The 15,641-nt window shown below is 47.2% G+C and overlaps 1 protein-coding gene across 1 annotated transcript in view; it reads left to right on the forward strand.

Moving 5' to 3' along the window:
* GRM7 (glutamate metabotropic receptor 7) overlaps nucleotides 1–15,641 on the forward strand; it is a 308,516-nt gene that overhangs the window by 205,067 nt on the left and 87,808 nt on the right. Inside the window, exon 7 of the mRNA XM_072128330.1 lies at nucleotides 3,113–3,252. Within this exon, the coding sequence (XP_071984431.1) occupies nucleotides 3,113–3,252 (140 nt within the window). The remainder of the gene's footprint in view (nucleotides 1–3,112; nucleotides 3,253–15,641) is intronic.

A 15,641-nucleotide genomic window follows, 5' to 3' on the forward strand; every position in this document is an offset into this window, starting at 1 on the left:
ACAATAATACTGACATGCACACCCTGCAATCACTGGCCTCACAATAATACTGACATGCACACCCTGCAATCACTGGCCTCACAATAATACTGACATGCACACCCTGCAATCACTGGCCTCACAATAATACTGACATGCACACCCTGCAATCACTGGCCTCACAATAATACTGACATGCACACCCGGCAATCACTGGCCTCACAATAATACTGACATGCACACCCTGCAATCACCGGCCTCACAATAATACTGACATGCACACCCGGCAATCACTGGCCTCACAATAATACTGACATGCACACCCTGCAATCACTGGCCTCACAATAATACTGACATGTACACCCTGCAATCACTGGCCTCACAATAATACTGACATGTACACCCTGCAATCACTGGCCTCACAATAATACTGACATGCACACCCTGCAATCACCGGCCTCACAATAATACTGACATGCACACCCGGCAATCACTGGCCTCACAATAATACTGACATGCACACTCTGCAATCACCGGCCTCACAATAATACTGACATGCACACCCTGCAATCACTGGCCTCACAATAATACTGACATGCACACCCTGCAATCACCGGCCTCACAATAATACTGACATGCACACCCGGCAATCACTGGCCTCACAATAATACTGACATGCACACCCTGCAATCACTGGCCTCACAATAATACTGACATGTACACCCTGCAATCACTGGCCTCACAATAATACTGACATGTACACCCTGCAATCACTGGCCTCACAATAATACTGACATGCACACCCTGCAATCACTGGCCTCACAATAATACTGACATGCACACCCTGCAATCACTGGCCTCACAATAATACTGACATGCACACTCTGCAATCACCGGCCTCACAATAATACTGACATGCACACCCGGCAATCACCGGCCTCACAATAATACTGACATGCACACCCTGCAATCACTGGCCTCACAATAATACTGACATGCACACCCGGCAATCACTGGCCTCACAATAATACTGACATGCACACCCTGCATTCACTGGCCTCACAATAATACTGACATGCACACCCTGCAATCACTGGCCTCACAATAATACTGACATGCACACCCTGCAATCACTGGCCTCACAATAATACTGACATGCACACCCTGCAATCACTGGCCTCACAATAATACTGACATGCACACCCTGCAATCACTGGCCTCACAATAATACTGACATGCACACCCTGCAATCACTGGCCTCACAATAATACTGACATGCACACCCGGCAATCACTGGCCTCACAATAATACTGACATGCACACCCTGCAATCACTGGCCTCACAATAATACTGACATGCACACCCTGCAATCACCGGCCTCACAATAATACTGACATGTACACCCTGCAATCACCGGCCTCACAATAATACTGACATGCACACCCTGCAATCACTGGCCTCACAATAATACTGACATGCACACCCAGCAATCACTGGCCTCACAATAATACTGACATGCACACCCTGCAATCACCGGCCTCACAATAATACTGACATGCACACCCTGCAATCACCGGCCTCACAATAATACTGACATGCACACCCTGCAATCACCGGCCTCACAATAATACTGACATGCACACCCTGCAATCACCGGCCTCACAATAATACTGACATGCACACCCTGCAATCACCGGCCTCACAATAATACTGACATGCACACCCTGCAATCACTGGCCTCACAATAATACTGACATGCACACCCGGCAATCACTGGCCTCACAATAATACTGACATGCGCACCCAGCAATCACTGGCCTCACAATAATACTGACATGCACACCCCGCAATCACTGGCCTCACAATAATACTGACATGCACACCCTGCAATCACTGGCCTCACAATAATACTGACATGCACACCCTGCAATCACCGGCCTCACAATAATACTGACATGCACACCCTGCAATCACTGGCCTCACAATAATACTGACATGCACACCCTGCAATCACTGGCCTCACAATAATACTGACATGCACACCCTGCAATCACTGGCCTCAAAATAGTACTGACATGCACACCCTGCAATCACTGGCCTCACAATAATACTGACATGCACACCCTGCAATCACTGGCCTCACAATAATACTGACATGCACACCCTGCAATCACTGGCCTCACAATATTACTGACATGCACGCCCTGCAATCACTGGCCTCACAATAATACTGACATGCACATCCTGCAATCACTGGCCTCACAATAATACTGACATGCACACCCTGCAATCACTGGCCTCAAAATAGTACTGACATGCACACCTGCAGTAGCTAATCACTGGCCTCACAATAATACTGACATGCACACCCGGCAATCACTGGCCTCAAAATAGTACTGACATGCACACCCTGCAATCACTGGCCTCACACTAATACTGACATGCACACCCTGCAATCACTGGCCTCAAAATAGTACTGACATGCACACCTGCAGTAGCTAATCACTGGCCTCACAATAATACTGACATGCACACCCTGCAATCACCGGCCTCACAATAATACTGACATGCACACCCGGCAATCACTGGCCTCACAATAATACTGACATGCACACCCTGCAATCACTGGCCTCACAATAATACTGACATGCACACCCTGCAATCACTGGCCTCAAAATAGTACTGACATGCACACCTGCAGTAGCTAATCACTGGCCTCACAATAATACTGACATGCACACCCGGCAATCACTGGCCTCACAATAATACTGACATGCACACCCTGCAATCACTGGCCTCACAATAATACTGACATGCACACCAGCAATCACTGGCCTCACAATAATACTGACATGCACACCCTGCAATCACTGGCCTCAAAATAATACTGACATGCACACCCTGCAATCACCGGCCTCACAATAATACTGACATGCACACCCTGCAATCACCGGCCTCACAATAATACTGACATGCACACCTGCAGTAGCTAATCACTGGACTCAATAGTAATGGGACTGATGGCCCCAATGAATGGCACCCAACTTTCCCAAAGAAAGAATAGAAAGATATACAGACAGGATACAAGGCCAGTGTCTGCTCCACGTCTGACCTTTGCCCCTTCCCCCCGCAGGAAGCGCTGGGACCCCGGTGATGTTTAATAAGAATGGAGACGCCCTTGGCCGATACGACATCTTCCAATTCCAGATGGGAAATCGCACGGCGCCGGGATACAGACTGATCGGACAGTGGACGGACGAGCTGCAGCTGAACGTGAGTCACCCAGAAGTCTGTGCGGTAGATGTGTAACAATGTTTCTCCATCATTAGTTCTGATACATGAATAGAAGGACAGGATTCCAGTGGAGACTGACACAATGATTTCTGTGTGTCCGGTCTATGGAGAGTTGGGTGACGTCCTTGGTGGACACTACAATGGGGCTCATTAGCAGCCGGCGCCCTTGGATACGCTCTAATATGAGAGCGCGTCTGTGTTTCCCCGCGTGGCGGTCCGGCGCTGTGTTCTCTAACATGTGTAGCTGCATAGTTATGAGTCAGGCAGAACATGGTGAGGAGCCCCAAGGTGCGATGTGGGAGCTGACGCTCTTCCCTTAGTCATCAAAGCTTTTATTAAACACAATTTCACAAGTGGCAGCCGGCGCCTCGGTGCTGGGGGAGCAAAAATTGAATTTTCCGGCTCTTAAAGCTGCGAGTTTTGCGGTTTATATTCCCCTTGATCGCTCAGGACTGACAGCGACATTCAGCAGAACGCCATTATCCGTGACCCGCAGTCACATCCTGGAACCGGCGCCTGGTAATACCTTGTAATTGAAGGCACACAATGCGGCTGTGACACAGATAGCGCCCCCCGGCCATTGCCTCGCGTTATAGCCGGCCCGGGATGCACTGAGGTTACTGGAGCATTAGTGTCATCCGTGATAATGGGGGGTCCTGTCCCAGATGTGTCCTCTCCAGAGCCGGGGAACTGCTGCAGCCTCATCTAGGACCTCCTCAGGCCTGATTGTTGCCATAAATTCTATTATCAGTCATAGGAGACTGGATATAGGATCTGGCTGTATATAGGCGCATCCTATACAATGTGCATCTCACCTGGAATGAAACCACCATCAACACTGCTGCCAGTGCAGGTAACACCTCCCGCGACACCAACATCTCAGATTATCACCAGCGATGGCATGATCAACATCAACTACGCCATCCTCACAGCCAGCAACACCATCAACACCAACAACAACACCGTGACCAACATCTACTACACCATCCTCACAGCCAGCAACACCATCAACACCAACAACAACACCGTGACCAACATCTACTACACCATCCTCACAGCCAGCAACACCATCAACACCAACAATAACACCGTGACCAACATCAACTACACCATCCTCACAGCCAGCAACACCATCAACACCAACAACAACACCGTGACCAACATCTACTACACCATCCTCACAGCCAACAATAACACCATCAACACCAACAACACCATGATCACCATCTACTACACCATCCTCACAGCCAGCAACACCATCAACACCAACAACAACACCGTGACCAACATCTACTACACCATCCTCACAGCCAACGATAACACCATCAACACCAACAACACCATGATCACCATCTACTACACCATCCTCACAGCCAGCAACACCATCAACACCAACAACAACACCGTGACCAACATCTATTACACCATCCTCACAGCCAGCAACACCATGATCACCAACAACAACACCGTGACCAACATCAACTACACCATCCTCACAGCCAGCAACACCATCAACACCAACAACAACACCGTGACCAACATCTACTACACCATCCTCACAGCCAGCAACACCATCAACACCAACAACAACACCGTGACCAACATCTACTACACCATCCTCACAGCCAGCAACACCATCAACACCAACAACAACACCGTGACCAACATCTACTACACCATCCTCACAGCCAGCAACACCATGATCACCAACAACAACACCGTGACCAACATCTACTACACCATCCTCACAGCCAGCAACACCATGATCACCAACAACAACACCGTGACCAACATCTACTACACCATCCTCACAGCCAGCAACACCATCAACACCAACAACAACACCGTGACCAACATCTACTACACCATCCTCACAGCCAGCAACACCATGATCACCAACAACAACACCGTGACCAACATCTACTACACCATCCTCACAGCCAGCAACACCATTAACACCAACAACACCAACAACAACACCCTGATCACCATCAACTACACCATCCTCACAGCCAACAATATCACCATCAACACCAACAATAACACCGTGACCAACATCAACATCAACTACACCATCCTCACAGCCAGCAACACCATCAACACCATCAACACCAACAACAACACCCTGATCACCATCAACTACACCATCCTCACAGTCAACAATATCACCATCACCATCAACACCAACAATAACACCGTGACCAACATCACCATCAACTACACCATCCTCACAGCCAACGATAACACCGTGATCAATATCACCATAAGCACCAATAATAACACCGCGATCACTACCAAAATTGACACCAACAACGTCATAACCAACACTAATACTAATACTATGACCACCACAACCCGCACCAACAATCACACAACACAACATAACTGCCAGGACAATTATAACCATGTTAAATATTATTGTCCAATATGAATACAATTCAGCGTCTTTAATATGTTATTCCCAGATACCTGACTTGTGTGACCCCAGAAGGATAATTCTTATAATAACTTTCATTTTTGGACGTCATCCAGGTAGCAGTGAATACGGAGCGTATCAGTCACGTGTTTGAGGTCGTGTCCTGGTGGAGGTGATTGGGATTCATCATCTCCAGCTGCTCTTCCTTCCACCATATCTCCCTGCGCATGTTCTCTTATGTGTCTGTCCATCAGTCATGTAACACTTTATTCCTCCAACTAAAAGCGGAGGGGGGGGGGGAGACCCCCGGAGTGACACCCGATATCGTCATTTTTCAAGCGGACAGTGAATATACAGGGGCACGTTTACTTACCCGATCAGCCAATCAGAAGGTTGTGAGAAGCTTCCTCTTCTTGTGTTAATCTCATTGGAAAAGGAGAAATCTGATACAAATGTAACTGATTGTAGTCTGACCCCAATCATCTGTTATCTGTGGTGTTACATAGGACTGCAGGTCACATCTAGAACATGATCTGTACTCAGAGATATCACTGTGTTATCTGTAGTGTTACATAGGACTGCAGGTCACATCTACTACATGATCTGTACTCAGAGATATCACTGTGTTATCTGTGGTGTTACATAGGACTGCAGGACACATCTACTACATGATCTGTACTCAGAGATATCACTGTGTTATCTGTGGTGTTACATAGGACTGCAGGACACATCTACTACATGATCTGTACTCAGAGATATCACTGTGTTATCTGTGGTGTTACATAGGACTGCAGGACACATCTACTACATGATCTGTACTCAGAGATATCACTGTGTTATCTGTGGTGTTACATAGGACTGCAGGACACATCTACTACATGATCTGTACTCAGAGATATCACTGTGTTATCTGTGGTGTTACATAGGACTGCAGGACACATCTACTACATGATCTGTACTCAGATATCACTGTGTTATCTGTGGTGTTACATAGGACTGCAGGACACATCTACTACATGATCTGTACTCAGAGATATCACTGTGTTATCTGTGGTGTTACATAGGACTGCAGGATACATCTACTACATGATCTGTACTCAGAGATATCACTGTGTTATCTGTGGTGTTACATAGGACTGCAGGACACATCTACTACATGATCTGTACTCAGAGATATCACTGTGTTATCTGTGGTGTTACATAGGACTGCAGGACACATCTACTACATGATCTGTACTCAGAGAGATATCACTGTGTTATCTGTGGTGTTACATAGGACTGCAGGACACATCTACTACATGATCTGTACTCAGAGATATCACTGTGTTATCTGTGGTGTTACATAGGACTGCAGGACACATCTACTACATGATCTGTACTCAGAGATATCACTGTGTTATCTGTGGTGTTACATAGGACTGCACGACACATCTACTACATGATCTGTACTCAGAGATATCACTGTGTTATCTGTGGTGTTACATAGGACTGCAGGTCACATCTACTACATGATCTGTACTCAGATATCACTGTGTTATCTGTGGTGTTACATAGGACTGCAGGACACATCTACTACATGATCTGTACTCAGAGAGATATCACTGTGTTATCTGTGGTGTTACATAGGACTGCAGGTCACATCTACTACATGATCTGTACTCAGAGATATCACTGTGTTATCTGTGGTGTTACATAGGACTGCAGGACACATCCACTACATGATCTGTACTCAGAGATATCACTGTGTTATCTGTGCTGTTACATAGGACTGCAGGACACATCTACTACATGATCTGTACTCAGAGATATCACTGTGTTATCTGTGGTGTTACATAGGACTGCAGGACACATCTACTACATGATCTGTACTCAGAGATATCACTGTGTTATCTGTGGTGTTACATGGGACTGCAGGACACATCTACTACATGATCTGTACTCAGAGATATCACTGTGTTATCTGTGGTGTTACATAGGACTGCAGGTCATATCTACTACATGATCTGTACTCAGAGATATCACTGTGTTATCTGTGGTGTTACATAGGACTGCAGGACACATCTACTACATGATCTGTACTCAGAGAGATATCACTGTGTTATCTGTGGTGTTACATAGGACTGCAGGACACATCTACTACATGATCTGTACTCAGAGATATCACTGTGTTATCTGTGCTGTTACATAGGACTGCAGGACACAGCTACTACATGATCTGTACTCAGAGAGATATCACTGTGTTATCTGTGGTGTTACATAGGACTGCAGGTCACATCTACTACATGACCTGTACTCAGAGATATCACTGTGTTATCTGTGGTGTTACATAGGACTGCAGGACACATCTACTACATGATCTGTACTCAGAGATATCACTGTGTTATCTGTGGTGTTACATGGGACTGCAGGACACATCTACTACATTATCTGTACTCAGAGATATCACTGTGTTATCTGTGCTGTTACATAGGACTGCAGGGCACATCTACTACATGATCTGTACTCAGAGATATCACTGTGTTATCTGTGGTGTTACATAGGACTGCAGGACACATCTACTGCATGATCTGTACTCAGAGATATCACTGTGTTATCTGTGGTGTTACATAGGACTGCAGGACACATCTACTACATGATCTGTACTCAGAGAGATATCACTGTGTTATCTGTGGTGTTACATAGGACTGCAGGACACATCTACTACATGATCTGTACTCAGAGATATCACTGTGTTATCTGTGGTGTTACATAGGACTGCAGGACACATCTACTACATGATCTGTACTCAGAGATATCACTGTGTTATCTGTGGTGTTACATAGGACTGCAGGACACATCTACTACATGATCTGTACTCAGAGAAATCACTGTGTTATCTGTGGTGTTACATAGGACTGCAGGACACATCAACTACATGATCTGTACTTAGAGATATCACTGTGTTATCTGTGGTGTTACATAGGACTGCAGGACACATCTACTACATGATCTGTACTCAGAGATATCACTGTGTTATCTGTGGTGTTACATAGGACTGCAGGACACATCTACTACATGATCTGTACTCAGAGATATCACTGTGTTATCTGTAGTGTTACATAGGACTGCAGGACACATCTACTACGTGATCTGTACTCAGAGATATCACTGTGTTATCTGTGGTGTTACATGGGACTGCAGGTCACATCTACTACATGACCTGTACTCAGAGATATCACTGTGTTATCTGTGGTGTTACATAGGACTGCAGGGCACATCTACTACATGATCTGTACTCAGAGATATCACTGTGTTATCTGTGGTGTTACATAGGACTGCAGGACACATCTACTACATGATCTGTACTCAGAGATATCACTGTGTTATCTGTGGTGTTACATAGGACTGCAGGACACATCTACTACATGATCTGTACTCAGAGATATCACTGTGTTATCTGTGGTGTTACATAGGACTGCAGGACACATCTACTACATGATCTGTACTCAGAGATATCACTGTGTTATCTGTAGTGTTACATAGGACTGCAGGACACATCTACTACGTGATCTGTACTCAGAGATATCACTGTGTTATCTGTGGTGTTACATGGGACTGCAGGTCACATCTACTACATGACCTGTACTCAGAGATATCACTGTGTTATCTGTGGTGTTACATAGGACTGCAGGACACATCTACTACATGATCTGTACTCAGAGATATCACTGTGTTATCTGTGGTGTTACATGGGACTGCAGGACACATCTACTACATGATCTGTACTCAGAGATATGACTGTGTTATCTGTGGTGTTACATAGGACTGCAGGGCACATCTACTACATGATCTGTACTCAGAGATATCACTGTGTTATCTGTGGTGTTACATAGGACTGCAGGACACATCTACTACATGATCTGTACTCAGAGATATCACTGTGTTATCTGTGGTGTTACATAGGACTGCAGGACACATCTACTACATGATCTGTACTCAGAGATATCACTGTGTTATCTGTGGTGTTACATAGGACTGCAGGTCACATCTACTACATGATCTGTACTCAGATATCACTGTGTTATCTGTGGTGTTACATAGGACTGCAGGTCACATCTACTACATGATCTGTACTCAGATATCACTGTGTTATCTGTGGTGTTACATAGGACTGCAGGACACATCTACTACATGATCTGTACTCAGAGATATCACTGTGTTATCTGTGGTGTTACATAGGACTGCAGGACACATCTACTACATGATCTGTACTCAGAGATATCACTGTGTTATCTGTGGTGTTACATAGGACTGCAGGACACATCTACTACATGATCTGTACTCAGAGAGATATCACTGTGTTATCTGTGGTGTTACATAGGACTGCAGGACACATCTACTACATGATCTGTACTCAGAGATATCACTGTGTTATCTGTGGTGTTACATAGGACTGCAGGACACATCTACTACATGATCTGTACTCAGAGATATCACTGTGTTATCTGTGCTGTTACATAGGACTGCAGGACACATCTACTACATGATCTGTACTCAGAGATATCACTGTGTTATCTGTGGTGTTACATAGGACTGCAGGACACATCTACTACATGATCTGTACTCAGAGAGATATCACTGTGTTATCTGTGGTGTTACATAGGACTGCAGGACACATCTACTACATGATCTGTACTCAGAGAGATATCACTGTGTTATCTGTGGTGTTACATAGGACTGCAGGTCACATCTACTACATGACCTGTACTCAGAGATATCACTGTGTTATCTGTGGTGTTACATAGGACTGCAGGACACATCTACTACATGATCTGTACTCAGAGATATCACTGTGTTATCTGTGGTGTTACATGGGACTGCAGGACACATCTACTACATGATCTGTACTCAGAGATATCACTGTGTTATCCATACCTCCCAACCGTCCCGTTTTGGGCGGGACAGTCCCGTTTTTTAACCCTTGTCCCGCCTGCACGGACCGTTAAGTGAAAGTCCCGGTTTTTTTGCGGTTTCACGGATTTTTCCGTTTTGTCCCGCCCCCGAGTCCCGCCCCCCCCCGAGTCCCGCCCCCGAGTCCCGCCCCCGTCCTGCTCAGGATACAGAGAAGCCAGGGGGCGGGGTACAGCGTCCTCCTCCTCTCCAGCTCCCGGGCTGTCTGCTGCAGAGCCGGCACCTCCCCCATCCCCTCCCCTGGGAGGCAGAGCCCTCCCTGTCCTCAGGCTGCCACTTGCAGGCACATGGATGGATGGATGGATGGAGCAGTGCAGAGTGTCATGTTCTCTGCACTGCCCCTGCACAGCAGCCCCAGGGGATCATCCTCCGTGCAGGCAGGAACTCTCCAGCACTGCTACATCAATAGCTCCCTGCCCCCACCTCCTCCTGCTCCTCACTGAAGTTCGTCTGATGAAGCAGAGCCGAGTGTGTGCAGCTGCTGCAGTGTGATAACAGGTACTCTACAGTGACTGCAGGCAGCAGCTAAAGGGTTAAACACTTTCCTCCATAGACCCCCTGCCCCCATCCCTAACCCCCCCAGTGCCCTTCTATTCTGCTTTTATTGTACCATATACTTAATCCCTTAACCCCTTAAGGACGCAGGGTTTTTCTCTCATTTCTCGCTCTCCAACTTCAAAAATCCATAACTTTTTCATGTTTCCGTGTACAGAGCTGTGTGAGGGCTTATTTTGTGCGTAACAAATTTTACTTTCCCGTAATGTTATTTATTTTAACATGCCGTGTACTGCGAAGCTGCAAAAAATTCCAAATGTGGAAAAAATTTTTTAAAAAACCGCACGTGTCACGTTCTTGTGGGCTCAGTTTTTTCGACTTTGACTGTGCACTCAAAATAACACCTCAGCTTTATTCTTTGGTTCGGTGCGATCGCGGTGATACCGGATTTATAGGTTTTATTGTGTTTTAATACATTTTCAAAAATTAAACGCATGTGTGCAAAAAAAAAAAAAAAAAATTTTTGCCATCTTCTGACGCTAATAACTTTTTCATATTTCGGTGCACGGAGCTGGGGGTGGGGTCATTTTTGGCGAAATGAGCCGACGTTTTCATTGCTACCATTTTGAGGTCTGTGCGACATTTTGATCATTTTTAATTTCATTTTTTATGTGATGTAAAAAGGTGTAAAAGTCGCATTTCGGACATTTGGGCGCCATTTCCCGCCTCGGAGGTCACCGCCGCCCGTAACCGTTTTTATATTTTGATAGATCGGGCATTTTGGGACGCGGCGATACCTAATATGTCTGTGATCTTTACTGTTTATTATGTTTTATATCCGTTCTAGGGAAAGGGAGGTGATTAGAATTTTTAATATTTTATAATTTTTTTTTATTTTTAAAACCTGTTTTTTCTTTTTTTTCCACTATTTCTTAGACCATCTACGGTACATTAACCCTAGATGGTCAGATCGCTCCTACCATATACTGCAATACTTCTGGCTCATTGTAACGAACCTGCAGAAGCCATGTAGCCTCGTGTCAAAAGAAGACCCGAGGCTACCACGGCAAACGATCGCCGCCCCCGATGACGTTCGGGGGCACAGCGATCGTAAAAAAGACTTTGCCGGCGACAATGACCGACTGCGGTTATTAGCGGTGGGGGTTTTCTGCAACATGCAAAACCCCCCACCTTGTATGAAGAGGACTCAGCCCGTGAGCCCTCTTCATACACTCCTTATACTCTCTGCGTCGTAGAGCTACGGCGCAGAGCGTTAAGGGGTTAAAGGGGTTTTCCCACAAATACAAGTTAGGCCCTATCCATAGGACAGGGCTTAACCTGCTGATGTGTGGGGGTTTCAGTGATGTGACCCCCATAGATCATGAAAACAAGGGGTCTGTTGGGGTCCACATAAGGTCCATGTCATCGCTCTATGACAGTAATGGAGCAGAATGGTCATACACGGCCGCCTGCTCCATTACTCTGACGGAACAATTTTTGCGTTTCCATATTTCACTCCCCACTTTCAAAAATCAATAACTTTTTTATTTTTCCACGTACAGAGCTGTGTGCGGCCTGTTTCTGCGTAACAAATTATACTTCCTAGTGACAGTATTAAATATTCCAGGCCCTGTACTGGGAAGCGGGAAGGAAAATATCAAATGTGTTTTTTATGGCTTTCACTGCACGCTCAATAGGACTCCTCCCCTTTACTGCGCTCCATAGGACCCCTCCCCTTTACTGCGCTCCATAGGACCCCTCCCCTTTACTGCGCTCCATAGGACCCCTCCCCTTTACTGCGCTCCATAGGACCCCTCCCCTTTACTGCGCTCCATAGGACCCCTCCCCTTTACTGCGCTCCATAGGACCCCTCCCCTTTACTGCGCTCCATAGGACCCCTCCCCTTTACTGCGCTCCATAGGACCCCTCCCCTTTACTGCGACAACGAGCATGTCCCCCCCCTAGACAACGAGCATTTCCCCCTGCTAGACAACGAGCATGTCTCCCCCTGACCCCTAGACAACGAGCATGTCCCCCCCCAAGACAACGAGCATGCCCCCCCCCCTAGACAACGAGCATGTCCCCCCCCCCCAGACAACGAGCATTCCCCCCCCTAGACAACGAGCATGTCCCCCCCCTAGACAACTAGCATTCCCCCCCCCCCTAGACAACGAGCATGTCTCCCCCCTAGACAACGAGCATGTCTCCCCCCGACTCCTAGACAACGAGCATGTCCCCCCCCTAGACAACTAGCATTTCCCCCCCCCTAGACAACGAGCATGTCTACCCCTGACCCCTAGACAACGAGCATGTCCTCCCCTGTGGCTGCGTGCCCTTTTTTGTGTGTTTGTGTTATTTTTGTCTTCCAGGACCGTGCCTGCTGTGGACTGCTTCGGATTCGAAGGATTACATCGATGACCGACAGTTCTAACAAATAAAATGGTCAACGAGGGTGTGTCTGCGTCTTTTGTTCAATAAAATTTTCTGAAAACGGTGTGATTATTTATTTTTTTGCGACACTCTTCATAGTTTGCCGTAGTAGTGGTGCCGGCTAGGTGACGGTGCTCATTACTAAGGGCTGGCCTTAGTGTTTGCCTTAATTTTTTTGGCAAATTTACACTAACGCCCATACCATTACCCCGGTACCCACCGCCACCAGGGGTGCCGGGAAGAGCCGGGTACAAACCAGTACCTGACCGTCTATAGATGGTCAGGTGTTGGGGCGGCTGCAGGCTGTTATTGTTGCGCTGGGATAGCCCCCTAACAGTGGCCTATCCCAGCTCAGTAATAGCAGGCTGCTGCTGCTTTTTTGTATCTGGCTGATTTGAACAATAGGGGGCACCCCATGCCGTTTTTCCCCCCCATTTTTTTGTAAAAATGGGGGAAACAGCCTGGGAGCCCCCTTTAAAGGGGGGACCCCACGCATATTTTTGTCAAAAATTTGAAGAAAAAACGGCATGGGGTGCCCCTATTTTTCAAATCAGCCTGATACAAAAAAGCAGCAGCAGCCTGCTATTACTGAGCTGGGATAGGCCACTGTTAGGGGGCTATTCCAGCGCAACAATAACAGCCTGCAGCCGCCCCACTACCTGACCATCTATAGACGGTCAGGTACTGGTTTGTACCCGGCTCTTCCCGGCACCCCTGGTGGCGGTGGGTACCGGGGTAATGGTATGGGCGTTAGTGTGAATTTGCCAAAAAAATTAAGGCAAACACTAAGGCCTGCCCTTAGTAATGAGCACCGTCACCTAGCCGGCACCACTACTACGGCAAACTATGAAGAGTGTCGCAAAAAAATAAATAATCACACCGTTTTCAGAAAATTTTATTGAACAAAAAACGCAGACACACCCTCGTTGACCATTTTATTTGTTAGAACTGTCGGTCATCGATGTAATCCTTCGAATCGGAAGCAGTCCACAGCAGGCACGGTCCTGGAAGACAAAAATAACACAAACACACAAAAAAGGGCACGCAGCCACAGGGGGGGACAGGCTCGTTGTCTAGGTGGGGGACATGCTCGTTGTCTAGGGGGGGGGGACATGCTCGTTGTCTAGGGGGGGACATGGTCGTTGTCTAGGTGGGGGTACATTCTCGTTGTCTAGGTGGGGGTACATGCTCGTTGTCTAGGGGGGGGTACATGCTCGTTGTCTAGGGGGGGGCATGCTCGTTGTCTAGGGGACATGCTCGTTGTCTAGGGGGGGCATGCTTGTTGTCTAGGGGGGGCATGCTCGTTGTCTGGGGGGGACATGCTCGTTGTCTAGGGGGGGGCATGCTCGTTGTCTGGGGGCGGACATGCCCGTTGTCTGGGGGGGACATGCTCGTTGTCTGGGGGGGACATGCTCGTTGTCTAGGGGGGGGCATGCTCGTTGTCTGGGGGCGGACATGCCCGTTGTCTGGGGGGGACATGCTCGTTGTCTAGGGGGGGACATGCTCGTTGTCTAGGGGAGGACATGCTCGTTGTCTGGGGGGGGCATGCTCGTTGTCTAGGGGAGGACATGCTCGTTGTCTAGGAGGGCATGCTCGTTGTCTAGGGGGAGTGGAATATGCCCCCCAATTATATACATAAATATACATTGGTGCCAGTGGATGCGTTGAAGGTATGAGCAGTGGCGTGGCCAGGGGGTGTGGTTAGGGGGCGTGGCTAGGGTGTGGCTTCTGTGGGTAAAAAAATCGCCGCGGCGCGCTTCGCGCGCCGCCATTTTGTCCCTCTTTCTCCTCCACAAAAGTTGGGAGGTATGGTGTTATCTGTGGTGTTACATAGGACTGCAGGGCACATCTACTACATGATCTGTACTCAGAGAAATCACTGTGTTATCTGTGGTGTTACATAGGACTGCAGGACACATCTACTACATGATCTGTACTCAGAGATATCACTGTGTTATCTGTGGTGTTACATAGGACTGCAGGACACATCTACTACATGATCTGTACTCAGAGATATCACTGTGTTATCTGTGGTGTTACATAGGACTGCAGGACACATCTACTACATGATCTGTAC

This window comes from Engystomops pustulosus, chromosome 10, assembly GCF_040894005.1.
Source record: "Engystomops pustulosus chromosome 10, aEngPut4.maternal, whole genome shotgun sequence".
Classification (NCBI taxonomy): Eukaryota; Metazoa; Chordata; class Amphibia; order Anura; family Leptodactylidae; genus Engystomops; species Engystomops pustulosus.